The 20,140-nt window shown below is 38.4% G+C and overlaps 1 protein-coding gene and 2 non-coding genes across 3 annotated transcripts; all 3 read left to right on the top strand.

Moving 5' to 3' along the window:
• Positions 1 to 900: 900 nt before the first annotated feature.
• Positions 901 to 6,914, top strand: fkbpl (FKBP prolyl isomerase like). The gene is made up of 3 exons (XM_052092013.1): positions 901 to 952; positions 1,312 to 1,737; positions 5,860 to 6,914. Exons 2-3 carry the CDS (start codon positions 1,333 to 1,335, stop codon positions 6,595 to 6,597), a joined length of 1,143 nt encoding a protein of 380 aa, XP_051947973.1. The 5' UTR covers positions 901 to 952; positions 1,312 to 1,332; the 3' UTR covers positions 6,598 to 6,914.
• A 9,333-nt stretch (positions 6,915 to 16,247) lies between these two features.
• Positions 16,248 to 16,321, top strand: trnan-guu (transfer RNA asparagine (anticodon GUU)). The gene has a single exon. It is a non-coding gene; the product is annotated as a tRNA-Asn (tRNA).
• Positions 16,322 to 16,833: 512 nt separating this feature from the next.
• trnan-guu (transfer RNA asparagine (anticodon GUU)) lies at positions 16,834 to 16,907 on the top strand. Its single transcript has one exon. It is a non-coding gene; the product is annotated as a tRNA-Asn (tRNA).
• The last annotated feature ends 3,233 nt before the right edge of the window (positions 16,908 to 20,140 follow it).

Genomic DNA, 20,140 nt, shown 5'->3' with positions numbered 1-20,140 from the left:
TTCCGGTGGACTAACCACTTTGAGGACGATCAGGGGCAGGAGGGGTGGGCCGGCCACGAAACGGGCTGAATGGGCTAAGGTAAACTGAAATGAGCCATCCGCGTTATGCAGAAAGGCCACAAAACGGCACCACGATTAGCAGAAGGGGCAGCAATATGCAGAATCAGACAGACCCCCTCAACAACTTTTGGGCCTTTTTCTATGTTAAATCACGGGCCGATTTCTCGTCCCAGTCCACCCTTGCCCACAATGCATTGGGAGCATAGGCAGAAATTGCGGGGGGGTCGGGGGGGTCAGGACTCCCCCTATCTGAGGGTTGTCCCCCCCTAAAATATCATTCAAATATGTGTATTGTAAATAATATAATGATATATTCATAAAATAATTGTTTAAGAAATAAAATGATACAAATGCAAATGGGGCAACAACAAAAAAAACCTTGGTGTCCCCTTCAAATATTGCTCTTGAGAATTGTTATGTTTATTGTCCCCCCCCAACATTTTGATGAAATTTTCGCCCCTGATTGGGAGCTGAGGAGACATAATGTTCAAACACTGGATTTAAAACAAATGGCAGAGAACCTCAGGGTGGAAGGCTGTTTTCAACAGTAAGTGCTGTATACAAAAAGAACATTGCTCATTGTGCTTATGGAGCTTGTTTAACTGAACTTGTGTGGATTATTTTCACGGTTGTTTTTTCACATCATGTATTCTGGTCATGGCACCGTACATTCATAAAGAGCCTACTGTTTTACTGGAACAGAAGTGCGTTTCTCAACAAATACAGTACATATTGTGACAGTACGCGGTTTCGGACGCAGTGTGAAACCCAGGAGTGTGAAGTATAATTACGTTCACCCCATGCCGCACCTGTAGAGGGCGACAGAAGACCTTCAACTGTGTGAGATTTACGCTGAGGAGGAAGAGAATCTGTCAACAACGCAGGCTGAGAAGTAAATACACACGTTCACTATTCATATTTTTGTGCGGTGTCATTATCAATTTTCTCTGTTAGAAATGCCAATGCAATCCGAAAGCTAATGATAGGTTTAAAATTATAAGTTTGCAGCACAGAGCCGACAAGTGACGTGATAGCCACCGCCTCTGATGCTTAAATGAAAAATTCGCAAATGCTCTGCTGCTGTTCGTGTTTGGAATGATTCGAGAGAGCAATTGTACTTTTCTAGCAATATTTTTCATGTCCAACCCGTTTTCACAAATGCACTATGTTTACTAGTCCTCCGTGCTTTTCTGCTTGGTCATTTGTCTTCTCTTACAGTTTTTCCTCCCTTCATTTAACATTTTTCTTTAGGTCTTTTACAGCTGTTTCGTCATGACAACAGTCCAAGTGCCTGATAGACCCGTTGATTTCATTTCTGCTGAAACTTCATGGATCTCGGCGTGTCCTGGTGGTCTGTGGGAGGTGCGCCGAAGGTGGCTTGGAGAAAGACAACGAGGAGACTGCACGCCTATGATGGGGTCACTATGTAAGGTCAAAGTGCGCCGAAAAAGTATTACAGAGCAGAACACACTACAAAGTAATTCGCTCTGCCAACTAAACGAGCCTGAATCAACAGTCAGTGTTGATTCTAGTGAGCAAGCTACCTCATATCCTCGCTCCCAGGACTCTGTTCTGCAGGTTCCACTGGATGAATGGTTCATGTTGCACATGGGTGAAGGGCAGTGTGACATTGTAGAGGGCTGTCTGGATGGAATGAGGGCTGGAGAGATGTGTGAGGTAAGGACAATGCTGCATGCAAGTTTAAAGGGATAGTTCACCCAAAAATGAAAATTCAGTCATTTACTCACTAGCACTTTGTTCCAAAAACCTTTTGACCTTGGACCACACAAAAAAAGACATTTTGAATAATGTACTGGTTGCTTTCCCTGATAGCACATGTACATCACCCAGATGTCTGTTTAAAGGTTAAAAAAAAATAATGTTTGTTCTTATCATTTACTCACCCTTTTGTCATCCCAGATGTGTATGACTGACTGACTTCTGCTGAACACAAATAATTTATAAGAATATTTCAGCTCTGTAGGCCCTATAATCCATGTGGTATAATCAATGCCTTCTGAAGTGATTTGATAGGTATAGGTGAGAAACAGTTTCTAAAAAAAAAAGTGGAGATATATTGTAAAAAATGATTGAAGTTTGGATCTGTTTCTCACCTGAAGTGATTTCATTGTTTCAGAAGACACATTGGATTACTTTAAATGTTATAGTTAACATTTACAGTGTTAACCATAACACTACAAATGTTGTAATTAATATTCTATTTTTTTTTTCTTCTTTTTTTACAACTGTATCAGTTTTAGCTAAAGTTTCTAAATGTCTAAAAAAAATTCTTAACAAAATACTATATCGGCAGGTTCACACATCCAACGTAAGTGAGGCGTGAGTGGTGTGTTTTTGTTTTGGCACCCATGTTGTCAGATTACACCGTTCCCACTGCAAGCATGAGTCGTGAGTTGACGCGTCCCAGACGAGGCAGTGAGCAGATACTTTCGGTATTGAGCCTATTTTGCCGTGTGGCTCACACTGAGCTCAGCAGCTCTGGGTGCAGTACAACGCTAAAATAATCAGGAGATTATAGAAAAGTTATTCAAAATTATTCAAACTGAACTTATAGTACATTACAATTTATATTTCTGCATGCAAGTAAACTCAATAAAATAACTTAATAAAGGAAATAGTTAATAAACTGCCGGACCTTTTACCATTCTGGGTAAATAGGTGTACACAACATTAGCCAATCATAATAATATTTTAGAGATGTTTTGTCTTTAACAGTATGTGCCTTGTACCTGGTTAATGGTTTAAACACTCCTCATTTCTGTCATGTAGTTTGTAATTCATTTAACTAGCTACTTTCTTGAAGAGAAGCTTTAGCCAAACAAATTGTTCTGTAGAGTAGTTTGTAGTTTAGCTAGCTACATTTTTTTATTAGCCTGCCAAACAGTTTATTCTTCTGTGTGCTGTATCAAATCTGGTAGTAATATTTGTGCATATTTTAAAATAACCTACCTGCACATGTGGAAATCTGAATGTTTTTAAATATATTTTAACTGTCTATTGCATCTGATAAACAGGGATTTTATTTTTTAAATAAAATGTGCACACACTCCAGAGAAACAGTGAGCAGAGCAGATCATTGGCGTGAGAGGTTCTGTCATGCTAGCGGTGGACACTTCCACAAAAACCGGGCTTCAATCACATCACGTTTTCAGATGAGAAGCACATTTATTGCATATAAAGCGCCAATTACGAGATGAATATCATTACATTTGCTGGGGCAGCACAAAATTTCACTAAGAATCCTGGTATTGTTTTTTCTGTCTGTGACACAATAATAATAATAATAATACAAATGTAATTTACATAGCACCTTTTAACAATTTAACACAAAGTGCTTCACAAAATATTAAATCAGAACACTCTGTAAAACACAAGGTAAAAACAAAAATTCACCAAGTAGTAAAAGCAAGTCTATACAAAGGAGTTTTAAACAAGACCTATAAACAGACCCAGATCGAATCCAAATAGACCTGCGACCAGTTTTTGGTCACCAGTTAAGACACAGTGTTCTAAAATATCCTGTAACTGTTTTACTGAGTGAGAACTCACTCTAAATGATTCAGTGCATATATGAATCATGAATCGATTCAGACCATTTTGCTAAGCCATTTGACGGATTCATTCACAAGAACCGACTCAAAAGAGTGATTTGTTCACGAATCGGACATTAGAGGTCTGCACGGGCCTTAAAATGAAACCCAGACCCATACCCGAGACTGTTGCCCGACCCTACTTGGCCTGAATGATACCGTTAGAATTTTAGCCTGAACCCGAAATCGCTCTCTGTCTTTATAATTTCTTCTCCTAGCAAGTACTGTTGCAATAGGCTGAATATTATTTTAGCATTGAAGACAACATTCTTAACAGTATTGTAACAGTAAACATACACCGTTTTAAGAATACAGTATACTAGAGCAGAAAGGAAAAAAACATTGCCTTACCATTTATGAAGCACTGAAAATTTGCTTTGTGCAGAAAAATCTGGTATAATATAAAACTCTAACTACATTTCCATCCAAGGGATTTTTTGTCACTTAATATGTAGCGCTTCAAAACGTTTACTGATATAGCTGATGGGGAAAAAAAAGTGTCAACATAATATTTTTCTGTTTTACTCTAGTGAATAAACACTATGTTGATACTTCAAATGTCACGAAAAACTAGTTTACTACTACTTTTTGTCAAGAAAATATAGTGTAACATGACAGAATTTACCCCAATTGTTAGCCTGTTGTGACGATGTCAGCTCTGATGTTAATCATGACGATAAGGTATACATCCTTGAAAGACAATTTATTGTATGTGAAGCATTACTCGCACTTTTATGGATTGGTCTTAATGGCATACCTGCACAGATCCAATGCTGCAAACACATCTACGTCATGATACTTCCAGGAGTGCCAACACAAATATCTCTCATGCACCTGTAATCGACAAGTGCACGGAGAACAAATGAATGGCCACAAAACCACCGGTAGCCATCCATTTATTTATTAAAATTTATTTTCTACACCATTCAAAATAAATACACAATACCAGGAGAAAAGCATCAATGTGCTTTTTTGAAACACTAACTTGTAGCACAATTCTATCAAATTATTGTTTAGTTTACTTTTGAAAAAATGCAGGCAACATTCTCTGCATTAAATAAAATAAATTACCAAATAAATAAAGCATTAAATTACCAAACAAAAAACTAATATTCTTAGGCCTATATACTTGCCTTTTCTTTAAACAAACTTAAATTAGCCTTACTCTGTTCTGTAGATGAAAAAAGTCAGCTGAATGACATTCTCAGGATGTTCTGCACTTTTCAAGACTAAAAACTATCATAACTATTTGTCCAATGCGGAGTTCACTTTCAGAAAACTAGCTTTTGAACATTTTAAAACTTTTAAAATATTTTAAAATCGAACTCTCTTTACCTCAGATCGTTTTTGTTTGCATGATGACATAACGGACCATTTTAGCGATAAAGGCTATTTGAATGGAAACAGGCAGAAGATGGCAAATTTTGCTAAAACATTTAAGCATTTTCACTTTGTCGATAACAAAATAGTGCAAACGTGGATGGTGTTAATGTAACCATTCCCTCTATGCAGCCTGAACTTGTTCAGATCTTTTAATATTTGTGACAACTGTGCTAAAAACAAGTTGGGTATAGCGCAATGAATGAAACAGAATGCAGTTGTCGCCACATGAACACTTGAAATGGTGTCTAAAAATGTTCCGGTCCTGCGTAAGATGCTGAAAAAACTGTGAAATGCTGTGCAACATTCAAAGAAATTCATCCGGCATGTGTTTACATAGAAAAACAATGGGAAAACAGAGTAGAGGAGTGCTAAAACACGTTCGTTGTGCACGGCCCCTAACCCCTCCGCTGACAGAAAATACAGGACATGCACTTGATTTTTGAAATACTCTCAGGGAAAATGTATGTTATATTGTAGCATGATAGAATATCTACAAAATTGACTAGTGAGTTGACAGTCACTTTTAAGGTTGAGTTTTTTCACAATTGACAAGAGTTCATTTCAAACCCTGATTATAAATATGACAAAATTACATGAGACCACTGCCTTATTTAAAAAAAAATCTTCTTTCGTGTTCTGCGGAAGAAAGAATGTTATATAGGGTTGGAACAACATGAGGGTGAGTACATAATGACATAATTTTAATTTCTGGGTGACCTAATAATTTAATATTGGATGTGAAGCCTGGACAGGTGTAATATCATATCTAATCTAATTTCATAATCAAATCTTTTTGTTATTTCAGTTCACAATAAGTGCCTGGAACGCAAGGGATTCCAACGCTGCTTGCAGTGATTCTAATAGTACCCAGATTGAAAATAAAACAGGGCAAGGATTGCCTCAACAGCCTCTCTGCTTCACAGTTCAGCTCCACTCATTATCCCCTGGTCAAGAGTCATGGCAAATGACTCCTGAAGAAAAATGGGCTTGGGTACAGTCTTACAAGCTGATGGGTGGTCAGCGGTTTGGGAAGGGAGATATCTGGGGTGCAGCAGACTGCTACTGCAGAGCTGTAAAACTGGCCATAACTTTAAATGCCCAGACAAGAGGAAAAACAGAGGAGTCAGAAGAAGGTATGGATGGAGATAACGATACATCTTTGGCAACATCCAATGATGAGAAAAAGGAGGAAGAAAATGTTGGTGACTCTTACATCCCGACTGAGGAGGACTACAAAACTGTAAAAGCAGAACTTCACTCCAATCTCTCTTTGTGCCAGCTTAAGTTAGGGCTGCTTGTAAAATCCAGAGATAGTAGTATCAAAGCTACTGAGCTAAACCCAAAGAGTACTAAAGCCTGGTATCGACTAGGGCAAGCTTGCTTGCAGCTGGGGGAACTAGAGGAGTCCCGTATGGCCTTTGGAAAGATTCTGGAACTCCAGCCTGACTCTGCATCAGCTCGTGCTGCCTTGAAACAAGTCAACTCCAAATTAAAGGACATAAACAGTAAACTCGGTCAGAGGCTAAGCAAGATGTTTAACTAGGAAATGTAGGCTGTAGATGGAGTTGATAACAGTCTTGATTGAATGAATATGTCTTAAACAGTAATTATATTATGAAAATGATGACTAAAGTAAAATGTCTATCAACAGTCCATTGCTGCAGTATGTTGTTTTGTTATTGGGCAAATTGAAATGTTCATAGGTTATGTTTTTGGGCTATACTTGTTGTTTAGTTGCAGTTGATAAAACTAGTTTACTGGTTTACGTACTGTTTACTGTATGAGTAGTATATATACTATCTTAATGTCAATGTTTAAAACTATATTAACTTGAAACTTCTGGAAAGTTATGTGGGTACTTAGGACATTTGCTGAATGTAATAACATGTTGTAGTTTTATATATATATAAAAAATACATTGATTTAATATTTTGTTGTAAAACAATTATTGTTTTTAAATTCCGGACGAACTGCTGTAGGAAAAAAATAATAATAAGGCAAGTTTAAACATTAATGAATTGGTTATTTTAAGGTAGCATCTCCAGGTTTTTTTTCTTCTTCTTTTTCCCCCTCCTCTTTTTATGAAGTTAATTGTGTGGCCAATAGCGTCACGCCTGTCACATTGATGCAGCAAATCAGAGGACGGCTCCTTAACATGTAAAACATTCGCATTAGGAATATTTAGCTGAGCAGCTTGTCCGACATTAACATCTATACATTTCACGTCAACATTGCAAAGCAAACAATTAATGAGGTAGGAAGGTTGTAGTCATGTCTTAACTAAGCTAAAAACTATCGATTCGAACTGTATTATTTGTTGATACACCTTTTGATTAGCAGAGAGAGAGGGAGAGAGTTGAAGTGTCATGACCTTGCTGACGTGATCTTGATGGCTGAAAAACCTGAGGGGAGGTAAGACAATGCACCAAGTAATAACGCAACATGTCAATGAACAGTGTTTTATGTTTTACTTGTTGTTAATTACCGACGATCACATGTTCTTATGTACAAGCGTTCAATTTCAAATGGCTTGTCAACAACTAGTTTACTTTCTTCGTTTTTTTTTCTAATTAGATTTTGTAGAATTTTAGTCTTTTAACGCTTTCCACGATTTGTATTAGAAAGAAACTTTACATAAATTAGTTTGTGGCTGTAACCCACAATGGGCAAACTTTGGCGGTAATGGCTGGAAACTCATGGAAAGTTTCAAAGAGTCGACGGCAAAACCCCTCTTTGCGCTTACTGCGAATGGAGGCGAATGTACCTCACAAATCTTTCAGTTGTCTAGTCGTAGGAGTGCGGAAACACATTTGCAACATAGTTTAGTTTTAACCAGTTATTGAAAGTCTAAGATAAAAACAAAAAACAAACATGCTTGCGTATTACAAAAAATAAGTTCGAAATGTTTTTATTGGAAAGATGTAAAAGGCTTCACTGTTGATTATTTAGCTTATTGAAATTTAAAGTGATATGTTGATTATATTTGTGGAAATACCCTAAAATTTAGCATAGTTAATTTGATGAAGCATTGTGAGAGGCTCACATGTACGATACAATATATATTTGTAATAAATCATTCGTCTGCACAGGGGTATGTGTAAAACGGCAATGTATGTGACTTGAAGAAAAATACATTAGCATATTTGTCAAATTCGTATTTTTATCGACCCAAAGACATGTTCAAAATCAAAAAGTCTTATATAACAAAAACGGCAGCAACAAATACTTACTGGGAGACATGATTGTTCATTTATTACAACAAAAGTTGCAACCAATCTAAAATAATGGTAAACAGCACTACTTCAATTTATAACAGAACACGTAAAATGCCACGTGGAGATGCCTCGGTTTGAAATGAATTGCTGAAATGAACAGATCTGTTTAGTGAAAGAGATCGAACTTCCCTTGGCAACATTGGCAAGGGAAAACTATCAAACATTCCCTTTAGAAAATATTTTTACTACAGTAATTTTGTAGTAACCATTTTTTTTAAGCAAACAATGATTTTACTGTAGTAACATTGTAGTATACATGTTTTGTGGTGGAAACTATGTTTCCCTTGCGACTTCAGGCCACTTGACTTTGCGTTTACTAACGCATATGGGAGTGCCTTCATACACAACCTATTTGAAACCTCTCTACAATAACACCAATATTCTAATGGTGTTTGAGCCCCGCCTGTTTTGGCGCGAAACTGACCACTCGTTTCGGCGCAAACTGACTGCTATAAAACAGGTGCACAGACACCATTTCCTCAGAATTTCTTCCTTCAAGACAACGATTACATTTTGTCTCGAAGCCCTCTACCTTTGCCGTCGATACAAACCAGTCAGCGGACAGAATCTTCACAGCAGCGAGAAGACTCTCCACTTCCCTGCTGTGCTCCGGTGAACATCACTCTGCCTCGTCGCTTGACGCTTCGCTGGTGAACGGGCCTCAGCATCCTGATTTTCCGCAGCACGTCGGCAGGTGTAGAGTATCCTCTTAAAGTAAAATTTAACTTGTGTGTTGTAAATATAAGTTATATAAATATAAATCTATATTTATATATCTAGAAGTGCCACTTACGTGTTCACGTCTTTTTCAAGATGTCGTTCCGTAAGTGTTCCTTGTGTGAGAGACACATCCCGCCGTCAGACAAGCATGAGAGCTACATTTTTTGTCTGGGCCGTGCCCACGCAGAGTCAGCTCTTATGGAGACAGACTGTCCTCACTGTGAGGACATGAGTCTCAAGTCGTTTCGCTCACGAATTGCCCTTGTTCTGAGGGACGATTCAGGCTCTTGCGAAATAAATCTTCTGTGATACTCAAGGGTTTACAAGAGGGGGCACGGCGGGGCCGCGAGGTAGAGCAGGACGAACTTGAGGTAGATTTCATGCCGGCACACGCCCCACGAGCCCCTCAATCTCCACGAAGCACATATTTCCCCATACACATATGCGAGACGAGCGCCAGCCCTCTGAAGGAGCGTGCGGTCTCCTTTGGTGGATCTGATGCTGGGGATGATGACGATGTCATGTCTCTCGCCGCATCAGGCAAATGATCAGTGGATGATGCTGCCGCCCCACCCCCCAGCGATTGCGAGGAATGTGCACATGCCACTGACAGGGAGGTGCTCCGATTATTACAAAAGCAGTCGAAGAACTTCATTCTGACTGGTATTCCCCAGAGGAACCTGAACAGTCTCGCCTCAATGAATGGTTCCAGGAGTCTGGACGCCGTCAAACGGCAGCATCCCACATAATTCTTCCCCTAAGTTCATAACGAACTATTCAAGTCCTGGCGCGCTACGCAGTGACGCCATCCTCTTTAATGTGGATCATGGGAAAGAAAAGGGTTCTGCCCAATTACCATGTTTGGAGGTTTTCCACTGCATGTTACAACTCTACTCAATAGGGAAAAGTACAAAAAACATAAAAGTGACTACAGAACCATCAAGTGGAAGTGGTTCGACCAAATGGACGCTACCTAGATCGGCGAGCAATAGGAGGGAGAGTGCCCGGCTGGAGTCTACGATGGAGGATGGTACGTTAACTCTATATTCTGCTTGAATGCTTCACTTTATTTAGTTGACCACCTACTGGGAAGCTTGCTTCTAAAACAACCAGGCCAATTTAACTGTTAGACTTGTGTAAAATCACCATGCAACAACTGCTTTATGTGGCACAATGAGCTAGTAGCTAACAGCTAGTGGTCGTGTTATTGTTTTGGTCAGATTGTGTCTTGTTTAACATGATGTCATGGCAGTAGAGGCGGCGCAACTATGACGACCAGCCTATAATCCTACCCACGTTGAGATGGCACTATACTGCAGTGGAAATGCAAGATCGGAAACGTAAAGCGAGTAGTGTTGAGGAGAGTCGAACCGTAATGTGCAGTGGAAAAGTGCCAGTACATCCTTTCAAACCATGTCAACAAACGTCCACGCTGGCTGGAAAAGCTTACTCTGCAGCAGAACAAGCTGTATCAGCACTCCACACAATGCCGGTGCTCCAGGGCAGAAATGAGTGATAAGGAAAAAGCCACTCTTTTGGATGCTCCAGTGTCTCCAGCTGGCCTTTTTGGCGGCTCTATGAATGAGTTTGCTGAGCGTTATGTTGCTATTCAGCAGCAGTCACAGGCTTTGAGACACTTTATGCCAACACGGAGTATATCACAGCCGGTTCGCCCTCGCTCTGTTTCGAGTCAGCGCCCGACTAAATGCCCATACCAGCTGCCTCACATGCACCTGTGTATCAGTACGTGCAGCAAAAGAGCTCCTGATGGGCACAACCCTTTGAAGCGGAAAGCAGAGCCCGCGATTCCTTCTGGGTCTGCTCCAAAAAAGGATAGATTGGAGAGACACAAAACACTGTTCCCCAGCTCCCCACTATTGTTTGTCGGGAAAGGAATATTGTTTTTCAAAATGTTGTTTCTGTGTCTTGCACTCAAATAAATGCAATAAAAAAATGCAATAAGTGCAAAAAAGAATACAGCATTCGTTGCAAATGCACAAGATGCTCACACTTTCTCAATAAAGAGCCCCTTTTTCTCTTCAAAGCACACACATTATGCTCAACTGCTTCCCTATAGTGAGCATCGCATCATATCATATATGGTGAGCAAACCAAATTGTCCTCTGTCCCAATACGCGGATGCGTGGCGAGCCCTAACGGGTATTTCAGATCGAACATGGTGATGTGGTCCAATTTTGCCACCCCATTTCAACGGCGTTCTGTTTTCCACGGTTTCGTCCGATGACGCTCCAGTGTTATTAGCCGAAATACACAGTCTCATCGTAAAAAACGTGATTGAGATTGTGCCAAATTGTCATGCACAAAAACGGTTTTACAGCCGTTATTTTCTTGTTCCAAAGAAAGACGCCGGCTTCGGCCAATCCTGGATCTGAGACATTTAAATCGCGCACTTATAAAGCGCCTATTCAAAATGATTACTCAGAAAAGGATCTTATTGCATGTACGCCCACGTGATTGGTTTGCATTGATAGATCTGAAGGATGTGTACTTTCATATCCAAATTGTACGACATCACAGGATGTTTTGACAATTCAGAGTCCTGCCCTTCAGACTGTCTTGGCTCCTCGTACATTCACAAAAGTGCATTGATGCGGTTTACGCCCCTCTGAGACTAAGATCTATTTGCCTCAGTGGAGAATGCCCACTGTCCCCTGTGTTATTCGAAGTCCCAAGCCCCGCTGGGAAGGGATGCAATGGCATACAAATGGCTGGTGAAAAACAAATATGCATTTTATCCGGTATGCCTGATCCACATATTCCATATTCCAAATCCGAGAGGACAAGGAAACGGATCTATTAGTTGCACCGAAATGGCCAACCAGCCATGTTTTCCGGAAATGATTGAGATGATGTACAGCTCACCATGGGAAATACCACTGAGGAGGGATCTCCTCTCTCAGGTGCAAGGCATAATCTGGCATCCCCGGCCCCAGCTGTGGAATCTGCACGTGTGGACCCTGAACGGAACACACTACATGCACCAGAACTGAGTTGTTCAGTCATGAACACCATTTTACAAGCCAGAGCACTGTCCACTAGACACCTCTACGCACGAAAAATGGAAGCTGATTGGTGTGTCTCACACAGCAAGGACCCAGTAAACTGCCCCATACATGAAATTGTCATATTTCTTTAAGAGTGATTAGACGCAGGACTCACCCTGTCAACACTCAAAATGTATGTGGCAAATATATCTGCGTATTACGCACATGAAATCGGCGCCGCTATAGGCAAGCATGATTTAATCATAAAGTTCATTAAAGGAGCAAGATGATTAAACCCACCTTGACAGGCTACAGTCCGGACTTGGGACTTAACTTTAATCCTAAAAGCTCTCACAGGGCCCCCTTCAAGCCTTTGGACTGTTGATTTGCGTATGCTCTCTATTAACACTCTAGGGTCTGAGGGTTTGAGACAAGGGCAGTGTTTTGGGCCCTGGAGAAGTTTTGACATGCCTTGACATTTGTGCTTTTTCAGTTGCTTAAAAACACATTAATGGCTAAAGTCTGATAACACAGTATTCAGCACAAACTGGGCTACAATAATATGTGAGCAACATTTGTGTACACGTTTGTATTTTTGAGAAAATAATGTTTATGCATGGTTTTTGATAAACACAGTATTTATGTCATTGAAATAAGGCCATATAACACATAATAAACATTTGTTCACAAGACTTTTGAGATCTGGATCTTGTAGCCTAGAGTTTTTGCTACAAAATGACGTGAAAACCATCCTGATCACAAAACAATATAGTAATTTAACTTTTAGTGTTAGAAAGGTCATATGCGAGGAGGTGTGAACTATAATGAATATTGATTGTAATTCACACCTGAGGAGACAAAATACCCCTCCCCTGGGCCTATCACTGAGGAATGTGACAGAAAGAGAATGAATGTGAGGAGACTTGATGATCAAAGTCAAGTTTTAAGTTAAAGTTATTCTGACTATACTTTTTCTTTACATAAAAACTTAATTTTAGACCTACACTACCATTTAAAAGAAGTCTCTTCTGTTCACCAAGGCTCCATTTATTTGATCCAAAATACAGAAAAAACAGTGGTGTTGTGAAATATTTTTACAATTTAAAAGAACCGTTTCTATTTGAATATATTGTAAAATGCAATTTGTGATCAAAGCTGAATTTTCAGCATCATTACTGCAGTCTTCAGTGTCACATGATCCTTCAGAAATCATTATAAGATGGTGATTTTCTAATATAGTCATATATAAAGTGTATTTTACTCATTTAACCCGAACACATATTTGCAAGCACAATCATTGATTATAATGAGGCAGCATAAACACTAGTTAAAATATAATCTAAGCATTCATATTATTTTTATATCATATTACATATCATATTTATATCATACAGCATACAATTTAAATACCTGCTTTAGTCGAAACCGCATTTAAATGTAACTAAAACTTGCTTATTAGGACACATTTCAAATTTCAATACTCTGAATCCTGGCTGGCAAGTCTGGAAACAGTCCCACTAGTAAAATATTACATGTTTATATAAAATAGCATGTCAAGTAATTAAAACTAAATGATTACTCGTCTGAAATTGTATCCTTGGCTGGATCAAGTCTCTCTTCAAAATGCAAACGTTAATCGGAGTAAAATTTTACCTCTTCATCACTATCCAGGAGTTTTCTCACTTGTGTATCGTGCTGTCTTTCAAACTTGCAGAAAAGTTAATGAACTTTGTTTTTAAGGCACAGTCGTGGGCATTTACCATTTGCCTTGAGCGTCTCAGCACACACGCTCTGCTGGTGGGTGTGATCACATTAGAGATAATTAGCTGAGCTAATAAAAAATGTACATCGCTATGTTTCATACAAATTACATTGTAGGAGAATATTTGTTTTAATTTGAATTGTTTTATTTAAAAGTAGACATTTTAAGCTTTCTTTAGATATATGTTTCATGTTTGTGTGATAAGATTCAGTTTATTTTTGTGACTTGTTTCAGATATATGCTCGCGAACCCACAGACTGCTGAAAGCCCACGCTTTATATTTTCTTTATTTTACAAAAGCACAAGGTTTTGTTGTTATTGTGAGTGTACACAAATAAAAGTAGACCCTTTATAGTCTCTAATGATGTCTTACACTTATCTGTATGCCCCAAAATGACGGTGAATTTTAAGTTGTTTCCGCTGTAATGATGAAAAAATCCAGTAGGACCCCAGAGGGTTAAGACCGCACTACTGCTGGCTCTGGCCTCGGTAAAACGGGTCGGTGACCTACATGCATTATCAGTCGACAATTCATGTCTGGAGTTTGGCCCCGGTCTTTCAAGAGCCACTGTCAAACCCAGGAAAGGCTCTGAACCCAAGGTCCTGACCATACCCTTCAAAGCGCAGGTGGTTCACCTTCAGGCCTTCTTCCCTCCTCCATTTAATTCAGATGAGGAACAATCATTGCATTTGTTATGCCCTGCGCAGGCTCTACATACATGCGTTGAGCATACTTGCCATTTCAGTCTTTCTGATCAGCTCTTTATATGCTTTGGAGGACACACAAGAGGAATGTCTGTCTCCAAGCAAAGACTTTCTCACTGGATTGTCGATGCAATTAACCTGGCTTACGAATCGCAGGGTCAGGCTTGTCCAATTGGTGTTAAAGCACACTTAACTAGAGGCATGGCCTCCTCATGGACATGGACAAATGGTGTGTCCTTACAAGACAAAATGTTTTGCAGCAGGATGGTCCTCGCAAATCACGTTCACAAGGTTTTAAATCCTAGACGTAACGTCTCTTTCTTCACAAGACCTCTCTGTTTAGAGCACTTGTTATTCATTGGCCATATATATATATATATATATATATAGATAGATAGCTAGATAGATAGATAGATAGATATCTATTTACTTATGCCCCCTGTGCTCTGCATCATTTAAACAACCGCCTGCATTCAGGCTGTTATAATTCCATAAGTCACAAGCACTTCATTATAAATAAACTCCCTTCCCGGCCAGGTTCATAAGAAGTAATTCATACTATATGGCTATAGCTCATATATTCATTATGAGTGCTCTCCTCCTGGCCATCATGAGGATCACTCACTGCGGCATACACATGTCGGTCGCCGTCCCATAAGACGTTTTGTCTTGTAGTGTGGCGTGACTGTATTCTGTTCCCCATATGCGTTAGTAAACGCAATGTCAAGTGGACTGAAGTCATAATGGAACGTCTCGGTTACATACGTAACCTCGGTTACCTGAGACGAAGGGAATGAGACATTGCGAATGCTAGCCGCACCACAAGACTCAGAGTTCTTGAGGCACGAGCAATGGTGTCTGTGCACCTGTTTTATAGCGGACAGTTTCGTGCCAAAATGAGCGGTCAGATTAGCGCTCAAACACCATAGCCAATATTATAATATTGGCGTTATTGTAGAAAGGTTTCAAATAGGTTGTGGATGAAGGCACTCCCACAATGTCTTGTTCCCTTAGTCTCAGGGATCCGAGGTTATGTATGTAACAGAGACGTTTTTATTCAATTAACAATATATTTACTACACTAACACTATAGTATCTATATAGAAGTGTTTTACTAAAGTAATACTGTAGTTAACATGCTTTTTGATGGAAACCGTGATTTTACTATAGTAATATTGTGGTAGCCATGTTTTTTTTATGAAAACCATGGCTTTACTGTAATAACACTGTCGTAAACATGTTTTTTTGATAAACCATGGTTTTTACTGTAGTTACATTGTAGTAAACATGTTTTTTGTGGAAACAATGGTTTTACTATAACATCGTAGTAACCAGGTTTTTTTTTTTTTGGCAGAGTCTATAGTTTTTATACAAGTAACCATGTATTTACTACAGTAACACTGTAGTATACATATAGAAATCGTTTTATTATAGTAATATTGTAGTAACACCTTTGACTTAATTTTGTGGTTACTGGAGTTTTACTACAAGTACTGTGGTTACTTTTTGTAAGTGTTGTGAGATAGGGTATAACATTTAGACTGTCATGTATGAGTTGTGGCTTTGTTGAGTGGATCATATTTTTTGTTTTCATTCGTTTTTTCCAGATAATTCTTTCAGTGGTTTGACCTGCCAATGCTGATGTCTAAGCATATTAGTTAAAAGAAGTGGTATGGTCTGGAAAGAACAAGAATGTAGGTAATCATTCCAGTTATATCAGTCACAAGTCTCTGTGGCGCAATCGGTTAGCGCGTTCGGCTGTTAACCGAAAGGTTGGTGGTTCGAGCCCACCCAGGGACGATTCATTTTTGTTTTACTGCAGTAGTTTTGAGTAATACATTTACATTATACATGTAAATGTTGCGTTGATGTTGCGTTGACATTGCTAATGGATCACCTTAATTAGGCATGATGACACCAAATGCCTGAATATTATATGTTATAGTGTCCTTTTCACAAAAAGCACATATAAATCTTTCCTAAAAATATTACGTTTATACTTTTATGCTGATTCACATTTAACTTTAGAGACAGATGTCAAAGATATTGATTGAAACATATATATCCATGTAAATGACCTAATGATTGCTTATCCGTGGATTCACAGTGTTTTATTGTTTTATATTTAGACAACCGTCCCATGCAGGTCTATGGACAGATGCCATTGGGAGCCCTATGAATTGCCTTTTTGGGATCAATTGTCAAAGGGTATGTAATTTAGTCTTTCAAATATTAGATATGTTTCTGGGTAATGAAGCAGAAGATTTTTCCCAGAAGATTTATTGGGATCATTCCAGGAAGAGCAGTCACCAGTCTCTGTGGCGCAATCGGTTAGCGCGTTCGGCTGTTAACCGAAAGGTTGGTGGTTCGAGCCCACCCAGGGACGGTGAGTTTTTTTTTTTTTACATTTGTTGATGATAACAAAATAGTGAATGACACAAGATGTCTTTATTTCAAATGTGCATTTTTCTTTTAATTTAAAATTAAAGGTCTGCAATTACCATATCAGTCATCTAGGCCAGTAGTTCTCAACCTTTTTGACTCCAAGGCCCCCCATTGTTGAAGAAAATTTTTGCTAGATATTCATATTATAAGATATATCTATTATAAGATATTTCCTTAGATACTTCTACTGTAATGATGACAAAGCTTTTTTCCAAAGTTTTTTAATGTAAGAAACTACTAGCATAAATGGATTAAAGCAATTTATCGTTATGATATATTTTGTGATTCCAGAAATGTCTTGAACTGTATGTTCTTCATAAAAATCAAGCTGTTAAAGGGAGTTTTTATTTTATGTATTTATTTTTGCATTTTCAGTAAATTGAATTACAATAATTATATACAAATTATAATAATTTACCTTTTACTTATTAACCAGACCCACTGGTTGTGAATCACTGAACTAGGCCCCTTTCCTAAATTTGTGTTATTGCTTTGAGGATTTTGCTAATTTACTCTTAAAGATTGATGTGAAATAAAGATTGCACACAAAGCTTCACTTTAAATACTATTTAGTGTAAAACTGTGAAAATATGTTATGTATCTTAACTGTTTATCTGAAATTATAGTCACAATAAATCTGAAATGGATTATAATTTGTAATCGGAACTAATGATTCAACAGCACATTTTTAAGGGAAATTAGTTGCCTCTTCAGGCGTAATGAAAGAGCGACACCTCGTGGCAAACTCGGGGTAAAACTACTATCTTTACATGCCCCTGTATTGATCCTGTAGAGGGCGATATGAGACCTTTATGTGGAGATTTCTTTGTTGAGTAGTACAGGGGAATGAATGTGTGGAAAAATATTCTAACCAAAAAAAGTCCTAAGGAAAGGCACAAATAGTAAACACAATTAATAATAATTATATATATATATATATATATATATATATATATATATATATATATATATATATATATATATATATATATATACCATGGTCACCACGATGATATAGTACAACCTTTGTTTCCACAAAAAACATGTTTACTACAATGTTACTTCAGAAAAAACATGGTTTATCAAAAAACATGTTTACTACAGTGTTATTACATTAAAACCATAGGTGACAGGTTTTTCCAGACTTCAGAGTCTGTTGGATACTGAAAATAGAGATTTAAAGCTCTTTGAAGAGCTTTGTTGAGTACAAGACATAAATATTCATGTTTTCAGATAATGTCCATGGCAAAAACACAAAAGGTCATGGGGGATGGGGAGTGGATGTCCTGTCTGCCAACAGCCTAGCTCTTTTTCTGAGTGGTGTGATTCCCTTAAGAAAATTGCATTGACAAGTTTTACAGTAAACATGTGCATGGAGTGAACACAATATGCCTGAATCTCTAATTTTTTAATTTTACATATATATATATTTAATCTTTATAATATCTTTATTGAAAACTCAATGAAACAGTTAGTTGCTTAAATTCAATAATAAAAAATGTGGTAGTTGCATACATTAATCTAAAAATTTTAAAAAACATAAAAAGCTGTCTCTGTCTCAGCCATTTTAAATAGAACTCCACAAGGTCCTGCCCACAAATGTGTGACATTATCTTAAAGCTGATGTACTCTTAAAGGAACAGACCTTATTCACGCTATCAGCGCCATCTTTGATTTTGAATGGGAATGACAACGTGGCTTTGAGGGATAGACTTACAGTCTGAGTGGCACGAACTGTAAAAAGCTTCTAGATCACATCTGATTTACCACAATTCATGTTGTCTGGAGTTCTTTGTATACAGAATGTTCTTGGACAGATATTTTACCAATGTTTTGTCTGTGGAACTAAACTGTATTACAACCCACTGAAGATACCGTAAGTCTCTCCCTCACAGCCTCGTTGTCATTTCCATTAAAAATCAAAGATGGCTCTAGCGTGAATAATGTATAAGTGTAGCTTCTATCAAGATCGGTATTATGTCATTTACAACTAAAAAAACAACAATACCTTCATTCAGGACAAAAATGAATTTCAGAACAACACTGTTATCAGCAGCTGTTCACTGAGAAAATAGCATGGCTTTAATCCAAGGCTTTTTCTTGAAGCCGAAATAGTGTTGGGAGAGTTTTAGACTGAAGATCTAAAGGTCCCTGGTACGATCCCTGGTTTCGGCATTTTGTGTGCTTGCTTCCGTGTGAAGTAGTCCTATCTTTTAATGTGAAGATTTCCTAATGTATTCTTAGACTATTGTTATACAAATGATTGTGTCTACACTACAGTGGGGGTGGGGAACGGCCTCGTGGCCGTATAAGGCCTGCGAGACCATTTTACCCGGCCCACGAGGCCATTTGAGAAATAATTTTAAAAGCAAAAAATGGTCTTGATTCAATTAACCTTCAAAAAAAAAAATCCTTTCAAATAATGTTTAAAAATTATTTTAAATGATAACACCAGTGGTGATTTCTCAGGGCTTGCAAAGTCTACTCTGCTGGCCTAACATGCCAAATAGATACATATTTTTCATCCTTTCATTATCAATTGGCTAACAATCAGCTTAGTGTCTGTGATAAGGTGAAATACCTTGGTCATTTTATCACTGATAGAATGACAGATGATGAAGATATCCAGGGGCGTCGGACTGGGGGGGTAAAGGGTACCGAGTACCCAGGGCCCGAGGCAGGGGGGGCCCCTTAGAAGTCAGTTTTCTATATATACATATTTGGTACGGGGGCCCAGCAAGATGGTTTGTACCCAGGGCCCAAAATTTGGTGCTACGCCCCTGAAGATATCTACAGGCAATGTCGCATGATGTACGCACAAGCCAATATTCTATTATTAAAGCATATTGCACACCGTTCTATACTGCTCACTTGTGGTCAAATTATAGAAAGACAAGTCTTTTAAAATTGAAAGTAGCATATAACGACGCAATGAGAATGTTACTCACAAGACCAAGATGGTGTAGTGCAAGTGAGATGTTTGTGGCTGCAAGAGTGAGAACCTTTCATGCTGTTTTAAGAAACCTAATGTTTAAATTCATGTGCCGGCTTAATGGGTCACAAAATGAAATAATAATGGGCTTAACTAACATACGGCTAAGTACTACACGCTACCAATCTCGTATGTGGAAGCACTGGTATAACTGTCTTTTGGTAGAACAATGACTCTCTATT

This window comes from Xyrauchen texanus, chromosome 25, assembly GCF_025860055.1.
Source record: "Xyrauchen texanus isolate HMW12.3.18 chromosome 25, RBS_HiC_50CHRs, whole genome shotgun sequence".
Classification (NCBI taxonomy): Eukaryota; Metazoa; Chordata; class Actinopteri; order Cypriniformes; family Catostomidae; genus Xyrauchen; species Xyrauchen texanus.
The sequence above is the reverse complement of the archived record's forward strand: the minus strand, read 5'-3'. Positions and strand labels throughout refer to the sequence as shown.